This window comes from Onychostruthus taczanowskii, unplaced genomic scaffold, assembly GCF_017590055.1.
Source record: "Onychostruthus taczanowskii isolate IOZ18803 unplaced genomic scaffold, ASM1759005v1 scaffold8, whole genome shotgun sequence".
In the NCBI taxonomy this organism is placed as follows: domain Eukaryota; kingdom Metazoa; phylum Chordata; class Aves; order Passeriformes; family Passeridae; genus Onychostruthus; species Onychostruthus taczanowskii.
In genome coordinates this window covers 14,559,701-14,570,610 of record NW_024505892.1, presented here as the reverse complement: position 1 = coordinate 14,570,610, position 10,910 = coordinate 14,559,701, and the positions used below count along the sequence as shown (strand labels likewise).

The 10,910-nt window shown below is 45.2% G+C and overlaps 1 protein-coding gene across 2 annotated transcripts; it reads right to left on the bottom strand.

Annotated features, from left to right (window-relative positions):
• Positions 1-2,147: 2,147 nt before the first annotated feature.
• On the bottom strand, positions 2,148-10,708 carry LOC121346202 (T cell activation RhoGTPase activating protein). 2 transcript variants are annotated; one of them, XM_041423786.1, is made up of 10 exons: positions 10,628-10,708; positions 10,121-10,205; positions 9,960-10,013; positions 9,310-9,376; positions 7,674-7,846; positions 6,499-6,660; positions 5,948-6,057; positions 5,067-5,262; positions 4,433-4,550; positions 2,148-4,252 (listed from the first exon to the last, which is right to left on the bottom strand). In XM_041423786.1, the coding sequence occupies exons 2-10, from the start codon at positions 10,145-10,147 to the stop codon at positions 3,075-3,077; spliced, it is 2,085 nt and encodes a 694-aa protein (XP_041279720.1). In that variant the 5' UTR covers positions 10,148-10,205; positions 10,628-10,708; the 3' UTR covers positions 2,148-3,074. The 2 variants fall into 2 exon arrangements, with proteins under 2 accessions (XP_041279720.1, XP_041279721.1); XM_041423787.1 differs by having other exon boundaries at positions 7,674-7,843.
• Between the last annotated feature and the right edge of the window lie 202 nt (positions 10,709-10,910).

Genomic DNA, 10,910 nt, shown 5'->3' with positions numbered 1-10,910 from the left:
ATTACAGACAGAGAAGACTGGGAAAGGATTTTACAACCTAAGTATCTGGAATTGTAACCACTTTTGATGCCTTAGGAGATTCCTATGATTGTAAGATATCCAAATGACTTGAAGGGACACCTTATTTCAGACAACTGTGTTCTACCTGCACTCAATTCAGTTCCAGGAATCCAGAGAAATAAGACACAAAGAGCCTATGCCTCATTTTCTGCAGACTGTGCAGAAGATGAAGCACAAGCTTACGTAAATATAAGCCTTTCATACAGATAAATAAATATACATGTCTATATCTGCAGTCTGCACCTGAGTGTTTGAATGCCTGCAGTCTGAATGTTTGTGAAACCTGCAGGCATAATGTTTATCTCAATCTTCACTAATGTTTGGACATAGAGTTGATACTATCATCCCTTTTCTGTAAGGTGCCATCCTAATTCAAGTGGCAGGGAACAAGTTTGCAACTTCCTGGTGTACAACCTGGAAAGAGGTACTCCATGAGGATCTCCTTTATTCTTCTGTTTGTTCTTTTGAATCCTAGCGAACGAGACATAGCTATATGTCCAAAACCTGGATGTCTGCTAGGCAAACTGTACTGTACCAGAATTAAAATTTTCTCCTTTGCTGCACAACCTTTTTTCCTTACCAGTGCAGGGGAAGAACAGAGTGCACCATGTGTTTGAAGACAACAGTAGGATGCAAACACAAGGGACTGAATTCAAGCTGCATCACCAGCCTTAATTCCAGCATTGCCTTACAAGGCAGTGGCTTGGATTTTCTGCTTTAATATTGCTTTTTTCCCTCTTCCAGTCCTACCTCCAAATTCATGTTTGGAATGTCTTTATGAAATTTAATTAGAAAATTCTGTGTATGTGAAGCAAGTGGTGCAATACTGACGATGGAGAAACTTGTGAAGAGTGGAAGGCTGACTGTCATCATTCAACTCTTCTACCAAAATCCATCTCCAGCGGACCCATTTGTAAATGGGTGTTTGGTCTTTCTGGCTGAGGAGTCAAAGGCAGCTTTGGCATGGCACTTGTAAAATAGATAATCCACTTGTTGGATGTAGGAGTTAAAAGACCTTACTCTTGGAGTCCCAGATAGTTGGTCTGGATCCTAGGATGCAGTAGGGTGGAGTGGTAGCATGATGAAATGGTTTTCTGAACCAAAGGCAGATAAGTAAGTGCTAAAGCAAAGTTCTCTACTTCCTGTGTAATTCTAATCTTTTGAGGTCTCTTATCTGCCTGTATAGAAGAAAAATCACTTCTGTGGAGAGATATGATGTGAAAATAATGCTGACTAAACAGTCAAGTCTCAAGGGATGAAGGAAGTCAAAAGTTATCTGTCAAGGAGGAGGTAAGTGTCTTTTGGGGTCTGTTTGTATTCACATTTTCTTTAATCATGGTGTTCCCTGGACTTCAAGAAATGCAAGAGCAGGATAAGGGGGACTAGGCCACTCTTCTGTACAACTCCACCTCAGCCCTTTTTGGTTTACAATTTATAGAGCTTCTCTCCTTTTTCCTCCACCAATTGAAGGTGATCTTTTCCAAATGGTCCTTCTTATCCAGGAGTTGGAAGATTTAGACTCATCTATACTGAATATTTAAGCCCAGGTAAGCTTTCTGAGCGGGATTGTCATAGCCCTCTCATTCAGCTTGCTTGGAAGCAGAGTGCCACTGTTTGGGTGGCTGACAGAAATGTTTTCTCTAGTTAAAGCTTACCAATATGGTCCTTCTCATAATTTCTTCTATCAGGTCAGGCACCTACCTTCCCTTTTCTCTGTGTCCTGGGAACCCCTACACCTGGAAAACATGAATCCTGAGAAGATGGCATGCCATTTTTAATGTGTTTCACTTTTGGAGCAGCATCACCTCTTTGCAGCTTAACTGCTGTTACGTGGTAGTATAAGTTGTTTTCCTGTCAGAGAGGGATTTGTAGCCTGCAGCCTCTTACAACAATAGCAGTGATACTGCTGGTCATTTACTGTGCTTCCTGCTACTCAGCTGTGCCACATCATTCAAGCAGACCTGCAGTACCTGTAGAAAAGTAGGTACAGTAAAAGTAGGGCCTGGATATTTTAAAATCAGACAATGGACACTTAAGCATTCATGCAGAAAAATGTTTTATTGTAGTGAAGTTACACAGGAGAAAAATGTCTCCCTGCTTCTGGTTTAAGGCTATGCTGACCCATAAAAGCACATTGCACTTCCAGTCATTTTTACAAGTTTATAAGAATACCACCTACTATTTTCTTTTTTGTCTTTTTTTTTTTTCGATTAACTATAACTATTTAAAGCTGGAATCCAGAATATTTCCTTGTAGGAGTTTTTGTTTGTTTTTTCTTTTTTTCTTTCTTGCTTTCTTTCTTACTTTTCCTTTCTTGTTTTTCCTTTCTTTGCCTGTCCAGTTTATTTAGTCTAAAAGCACCTCAGGACACTTGAGGGTTACTTCATACTTTCCCATAATGACCTCATAGGGCTCTAACCCCAGGCTCAGTGTACAACACTATGCTGCTCAGTGGTCAGATCATTCTTATCACCAGCAAGCAGGAAGATGGAACGGCAGCACATACAGGGTGTTTATGGAAGAGTGTTGAAGTGACCTAGATGACAGAATAGCTCTTCCCCCATTAAAGTAACTGCCAGACCACATTTAATGCAGAAAATCAGCAAAGCACTGCATCAGCCTGGTACACATACAGACACGAAAAATGGTACAGGGTCTGTGACTATACAGAAAACATAAAGAAGGTGAGGCAGGTTTTGGACCTGCCAACCTTGTAATTGTCATTTGAGGAAAACAAAAACAACACTGTGTATCATCTGCTAACTACTCTTCCCACAAAACAGGTTATGTACAGCATACTAACTTACATTTTCACATAATGATACACAGGTCGTCACCATCAACGCTTGTGGTGAAAGGATGTGACATGTCAAGCTGACTGACACTTCAGAAAAAAGTTCATGAAGAGCTAGCTTATTCTTTGTCTCTTGAATGTAAAATCCTACAAATGATTAGTAAGATGTCTATTTTTACAATATTTACTCTGTACAATGCAAAGAGAAAGAACAGGCTTTTTAAACATAGGACTCCTTAGCATACTGGATCTGCTCTACCTCAAAAACCGGCTGGCTGCACCTCCGAGCCACATATTCGAGTTTGTTCTTTTGACAGGACTCAGACATGGCTCTCATCCGGTAGACTCCTGGGGTCACGGGTAAATTCACACGGGAGTTTACTCCCACAGAGATGCTGAAGGTTTCAGTTTCCATGTCAGAATCCTTTGTTGCAGAAACTCTGGCCTTGCGTAGATCCCTCAGATCCATATATGCTGTGTCCTGCGCACTGTGGCTGCATGGATGAGGCAGCAAAACATCCTGGTTTGACACTGCTAATCTCAGAGTCTGAACCGTGAGATTTTGGGAGGGAACTGTAGTGGCCAGGCAGTTTTTAACAGCCTCTTCATAAGAGGGTGGTCTTCTAGGGTTTTTCTGGTCTACCTCTCTGAACACTTCATCAACTGACCTGAGACGGGGCCTTTGCTGATACTCCACAGGCAGTAGTTTGTCATCATTACGGCTGCCCTCCTGGACAATTCTGCAGGAGAAGTGATCTTCTTTCTTTGTGAAACTGTCCCTCTGAAAAAACATGGGTTTTCCAGGCCCCCAACTTTGGGTTTTTATTAGTGTTTTCCTGCGGTTTGCAAAAGAGAATGACATGGAATGTTTTTTGATCTCTCTGCTAGGTGTACTGCAGTCTTTGGTGGCCTTGGTGGAAAAGGACTGAGGCCTATTTAAAAAGGTTTTTTTGGGACTAGAGGGTGAAACTATGGGGGAGCTGGTGAAAACTGAGCCATCAGAGCTCTCCAGGGAGCAACTGGAGGATGTTTTTGGTAGAGAGTCAGTTGACAATTGTGAAGGTAAGCCTGCAAGACGTTCCTCCAGTGCCTCCATCCATAGCAGTTTCTGCTGAACTGGAAAATTGTCCTCACTTTTGTTTAGCCTTTGTTTCCTTATCGTGTCATCAAGGCAGTTCTGGAAGGACAAGTCTGACTCTGAGTACCTCCTGTCCATTGTGCTGATGTCATTTCTGAAATTAGTCAGGGAAGGGGCAGAGATATTTGTTGGATGTTTTCTGCTCACAGTAGCACTTCTCCCTTTGGTCTGCTTCATCTCAGAGGTACAGGGACTGCATTCTGCTTCAGGATCTGGGCTGTCATAGGCAGAGTCATTCTGATGAGCTGCACAGAGTTGTTCTGTGGGGAGAAAGCAGACATCAGTTTTCACTGACCAGCTGAGGATGAAAGAGAACTACACAGAGAGATTTCAGAAGAGGGCTTCAACAACCTTGAACTCTCTGTGTTTCCACAGATACATTCACATACCAAATTCAGTAATTTGGCCCACTCAGTGACATGCCCAGTCCCTTCTCATACCTGTGGAGCTGTCTGTGTGCTCTGGTGACTCCTCAGCCAAAGCACAGGCAGGGAAGGCAATGTCCCCCTCAAATATTTCCAAGCAGTTGTTTATGAGGAACTCCACCAACACTGTCACCTGCACACAGAAAACAGCCATTTCAGTCAAGACATATTGAAGATTCTTTCCTGACCCTGCCTGCTGTCTTTGTAGGAAGGACAGCACAGAGCAGGTTGGCTTCTGCCAAAACTCTGCCTTAAAGTCCAAGGGTGAGTCCACCATGGGGGATAAGGCCTGATGCTGCAGACAATACAGACAAAACACCATCAGCCACAGCTTTGGCCTCGCTGCCCGAGAGCCCAGGGGTGACAATGGCCACGGGTGCCCCTTGCCCTCCGCAAGCAAAGTCTGCAGGAGCTGTGCTGTGACTTTAGGGGCTGCAGGGCAGCTGCTGCTTTTGCTCAGAGGAGGCGAGGTGAGGGGCAGCCTGGCCCATGCCATCCCATGGTAGGCTGAGGGACACCTGAGCTGAGGGGCACCCCCAAGACCCAGGGGTGCTGTTCTGTCCAGCTGCTGCAATGGCAGCGGCATGGATCCCTATGGATGGCTCTAAATTGCCCCAGAGGGAACGGCTGCTCAGTGAGTTCAGCGCACCTTGTCGTTCATCTCCTTCTGCACTTCCAGCGGGAGCGCGCTGTCCGTCCCTGGGCTCAGCATATTTGGGCCAATGCAGATGGCCAGGTTGCTGGAGTCCATCCTGTTGGTCTGGGCATTCTGGCTGATGTGGTGGAGCAGAGAAAGCAAGAGCTTGAGCAAGACGAGGTTTGGTCTCGGCAGCTTGTCAGCCACCCTGCGTGAACACAAACAAAATGTCACGTTAGTTGATGGTGCGGTGGCCTCTGCTTCTCGATTTGAGCAAGTCTCAATTAAACTTAGAGTGACACCACTTCCTCCAGAAAGGGGCATGCGTGTGCTCTCTGTATCTTTCAGAAATCCCCATCTGTAGCTGAGTGTGGGGTTAATTCTGACACCTTGAATTACAAGGTCTTGATGGAAAGGCAGCAATGCAGAAGCCCGTGTCCTGGAATAGATGGGGTGACATCAGGAAATGTCACTGGAGGCTTCCCAATGCCTGTTGTTGTGTTGTGGGACTTTCAAAGCACTCCCAGTCAGCCCCCCCACCTGCTGTTCCTGAAGACCAAAACACAGTGGTGGTCTCCATGTGCCTGACCTCACCCCCAGCAGCTGTGAAGGCTCCATGTCAGTGCCTGTCCCACAGCACTGTGACCGTGTTAGCTGAGGCACTGCAGCCTCTGCCCTCTTCCTCCATTGGTGGTTTCATAAAGCAATCTGAAGTAACTTCAGGAAGTGCTGCTGCTGGAGCCCTCTAAAGCAAACCCCATGGAGCAATAGCAAGCTGATACAAAGGACAGGCTTTTAAATGAGTGTCTTGATTTCGAAAGACACTGTTGGCCTCTACCAGCCGCTCCATTACATTGGCACTGGTTGCAAAATTTCCTGGTTGAAAAACTTACTCTTTCAATTCTTCAATTTTTTCTTGCTTGCTTGGCTTCTCTAGAGCTTGCATCCATTTCTCATAGAGGTCAGCTGATAGGAGCTTGGAGGGAATATTTCGGAGAAAGTCCTGCAAGGCCAAGAGATTTAGATGAAATGTTGACACTATCCCTGAGCACAGAGAGAGTATTACTGTCACCTGGGCTCTCTAAGAGGCAGGTTGACTTGAGCTACCTGACCATCAGCACTGACAGAGCAGTGCAATGCAAAAGCACTTGCACTAGTGCAGTAACAGGATCCAGCTTTCAGTTGCTTTTCCTTCACTCACAAATCTCACTATTGCTCCCTGGGAGGATGCTGAGGACAAAGTGAGTTTCCTCAGGAAATCAGCAGCCCGACAAGTAGAACTAACAATCAGGTAGAAAAGGCCAAACTTTCCTAAGCTTGAAGAATTCAGTCTGTCTTAGTTCTGGCCTTAGCCGAAAGTCCCACCTAGATCAGCTCGGAGCACTGGATTCATCCTGTGCATATTAGCAATGTCCCCCCAGCAGTACAGCTCAGAATTACTCACCTTCAAAACCACTGCCAGCAGGTGCACAGATTTGCTTTTCAGATCAACATTCCCGCCTTTGTTTAGGTCCTCCTTCAATTCCTTTCGTGCTTTCTCATTGGCAGTTTTCCTGAATATCCCTTCAGTAGAAGGTCCTTTCATATACAATATGGCCAGGAGATCCTGCAGGGAAAAAGTCAGACAGGAATGGAAGGACGGTTACTTGGATGACGGAAGGTGAACATTTCTTTAGAAATAGAAGAAAAATTGTCAGAAGGTACACTGATTAGTTCCATATCTAGTTCTTGCTCCAAGTACGTTACGTGGGAAGTAGTCTTGATTTTCCCTTAATCCACCTTCTTTTTGAACTGATGAATTCCACTAACTTCAGTGGAGTCATCCTTGCTTCCTTCTAGAAGGAAGCAAGGGATGGCTTAAATCTTAGTTCACATCCCCTCTCTCACAAGCCAGGCAAATATTACTTAGTAGAGACAAATGCATGTCTATTGGGAAAGCCAATTCAATGGTAGAACTGTTACAAGACCATTTTTATTCAGAAGTTATTGTTTAGTTATTTTTTGTGACAGTCCATAGCTAAACACTTGTTTTTCATGGAAATACAGAAATCCTTGGAAGTTTATGCTACTGAAAGATTTATTTAAATTACTTATTTAAAATCACAGATTATTATATTAAGAAGCAGATCTTTAATTCCTGGTCCTGGGTTCTCTACACTCCAAGTTACTTCCAGTGAAAGTTGGGTGAGCTGAACAAAACCCTCAGACCTGACTCCTACATCTGGGATAGGCCCTGAGCTTATCAAGGGCATGTGTGTTGGGAAACACCAGAATCATCTCCTGGATGATGCAGCAGAAGTATTGGGTATCTTGCCTCACACTTAAGTCAGAGGTATCACAGAATCATAGAATGGTTTGGGCTGAAAGGGACCTTAAAGATCATCTCATTCCATAGGCATCTTCCACTAGACCTGGTTGCTCCAAGTCCCATCCAACCTGGCCTGGAACACTTCTAGGGATGGGGCAGACACAGCTTCTCTGGGTGACCTCATTACCCTCACAGTCAAGAATTTCTTCCCAATGTCCAATCTAACCCTACTGTCTGTCAGTTTGAAGCCATTTCCCTCTTTGACACTCCAGGCCTTTGTAAACAGTTCCACTATAACTGTACATCCTTACCTGGACTGGCTGGGGCAGTGTGTCATCTTCCCCACAGATAAGTGCCAGAGGATGGCCAAACAGAGTGATTTTGGTACCCAAGTCTAGCTGTCCTGAGGAATTTCTTTTGGTAAGGCTTTGTCTCAGAGTAAATGACTGTGATATCACCTTCTTTCTTTTCTTTGTTTCATCTGCTGCAAGTAAAAGGGAAACAAAAGATCAATTTAAAATTAAAAACCAAAAAACAGAGCACTATGTGCTCTTTCATCTGTGTGCAGTGCAGAGATGTATGTTGAAACAAACCAAACTGGGAGAAACTGAGAGACAACTAAGTGGTTACTATGGAAACAACTGCCTAAACTGTAAAACTGTGGCCATACCCCTAAGGCCACCACCTTTCCTGTTTTGGGTTGGGTGTTTTTTACATTCTAGTCACTGTTTCTTCTTAGAGAGTGGGAACATACAAGGCACAGAAATAACAACACTTATAGAGATTTTTGATAGTGCAGCAGTTTCTCTGATAACTGAGGCAGATATTCTACTTTGGCAGCTGGCAATGACAATCATTTTCACTACATGGTCTGGTTGTGCCCCTGCCTTAGGGCAAGAGTAGAAGTAGGGGCTCCTAGTTTTTGACCTCTTTCACAGCCTGAAATGAAAACATGGCTCCAGCTCTGCCAGCTCTGGAGCCAGCTCTAATGACAATGCTCCTAGAGCGAGTGCTTGTCCCCCAGCCAGTGGAACATGATACCTGCTCCAGAGGATGGGAGCATCAGAGTAAGCGCTTACTGGCTTCACAGTTAGAAATCCCTTCGCATGGGTTTTGCATCTGCTCCATAAAGAGGAGGGCCAGGAATTTGAAGAGGATAATTGTATTGCAGTGTGGTGCGCCTTTTTTTCCCCTTTGATAAACAGTGAGAGAAGGAACCTTTTGCAAGAAAGATTTCTAAAGGATTTGCCTTCTGCAAATTTTCAATAAATGTCATGCCTTCTACTCCGAAATGAAGTTGTCTTAGCCCGATGAGAAATTCTCAGGACCTCTCTTTGTGACTTAGCATAAGCTCTTGGTAGGTAGGGGTTAAAAAAAATTGAGAAAGTCACCCAACATTATAGTGTAATTTAAAATATTAGCTTCTGATACTCCTGAAAACTGGTCTGATATGATTGTCTGCTCCAAATCTGACCCTGCCTTGTTTATGGTCTGCTCTGGGTTGTTTATAGCTGCTGAGGTTTTGCATGGTGAGAAAAAACAAGTGCTAGTTCTGCTGCTAAGAGGTTTTATTTGCTCTGGTGTGCAACATCTGGTACAGTACTCGGTACTCACTTGCAGTGCCACACCTCAAAGGCAATGCTTGAGTGAGAAAGAAACACATTTACTTCCCATTGCTACCAGGGAACACAATGAAACCTGGCTCTAAGGACCAGGGAATGGGAATACAAGACCTCGGGCACTCAGCACTGTCACCTCTGCCACCGAGCATATAGAAAGAAGTAACTTGCAAATGAGTGGCACTCCAGAGCTTAAGCCCTCTCCTGGGTGGGAACTGTGGCTTGCTGTCCGGGAGGGGGAGCAGGCAGTTTCGGGTGGTTTTGCACAAGTGCCAGCTTGCAAGCATTATATAAGAAGGCAGTTCCTCAGTTTGTTTTTGAAACTCACCGTTTGAGAGGCAAAGTCTGTCTTCAGTATCTGCTGGGACTGACATGGGACATTTCTTGGCATCAGCCTGCAAAAAGCATGTTAGGGTTACAGAACTGCCACAGTAGTGAGAGCCACCAGCAAGTTGCTGCAGCTCCTCAGAAATCTGGGGAGGCTCTGGGGAATAACCAGACAAGCCCAACACCTGCTAAAGAGGTGCCTCAGCCCAGGACTGACACTGCCTCACTGCCTGGTAAAGGCATCTGTGTTAAACTCTGCAGCCAGACACCCCAGGCATGCCAGCAGGTCACAACCCTGCGCTCTTTCAGGCTGTGCTTTTCATCCAGAGAAGCCATAGCTGGACACAGCCTCCTTTTTTGTGTCCTCCCCAGCATTGGAAATTTCCTCCCAAACTCCTCTGGGGAGCCTCGATGGCTTTGAAGCCTTCAAGATCCCTGAGCAAAGCTCCTGGTGAGCCAGGGGAATGCACAGACTGCCCACAGCAATGCCCTACTCCCTCTGCTCAGAGCAAAGAGCTGTGTTTGAAGAGCTCTGACCGCTCCTGGGTGAGGGTGGGTAGCCGGCAGCTACTGGAGGAGTCACCCCTAGTTTGCTAAGGAATCTCACACCAGTACCCAAGAAGGATCCAGGAAAACGTAAGGGCTGCTTACCTCTGTCTGGCACTCAATCAGACTCTCCATGTTCCCAGCATTTAGTGTCTTTGACTAGGCAAGAAAACAAAGAATGTGTGACTAACTGAATCCTATGGTTTGGAAATCAGAGCTTTTCAAAGTCGCTATGCTGACAGAGCTGAAATAATTAAGATACTCACAGTATTACAGCTGCTTAACACTTTCATTAGGAGTTTGATTGGAGGAGCTCTGGACAGTCTGGTTTCCTTCAGTCCTTTTGTTTGCCTGTTTGTTGAACACGGAATGGACAAAGAGTCTTGTAAAACTGCGCCCTTCTTGGCTTTCTCCTCTGCAAGCCAATCTAGCATGCATGATCCTGAACCAGCAAGATCTTCCACACAACTCTAAAGCCCTTCTCTGGAAGGGCATTCAGCCCTGCTGCTCTATCTGCCTCCTGATTCAAACAAAATAAAAGCAGCTTTCCATTTTTAATCCATGCAAAAAAGTGAGCAAGTGGTGACAGCTATGTATGGTCATTAATCTGCACACCCGCAGCTGAGCAACTCTGTCAGCTCTGCCCATGAGCTATGCTTAGCGGGTGCACCTCTCCCCCATGTACTTTTTTGTACATCTCTGTGCAGCTGCATCTGAAGCTCTCCACGGATTTCAATCATGATGCCACAGATTTTTTCAAAGGCAGTACTTACCCAAGAAGTGAATCCAGCCAGAGCTCCCTCACCTCCCGTGAACTGCAGAGGAAAGGAGAAACAGCATCACTCCCCACTGCTACTAATCGTTTGGACAGAGGCAGGCGACTAAACAGTGTATACCACGTGTGCTGCCTTATATATGCAGAAGGGGCAGGTGGAAATTCACAGGCAGGAAGAAGCATCATGGGGGAGGACCAAGACACTACCAAATTTCTGGCTTCCTCTTTCCTTTTAGAGGAGATACTTTTTTGGGTTTTCCCCCCCTTAAAGAAAAAAAAAC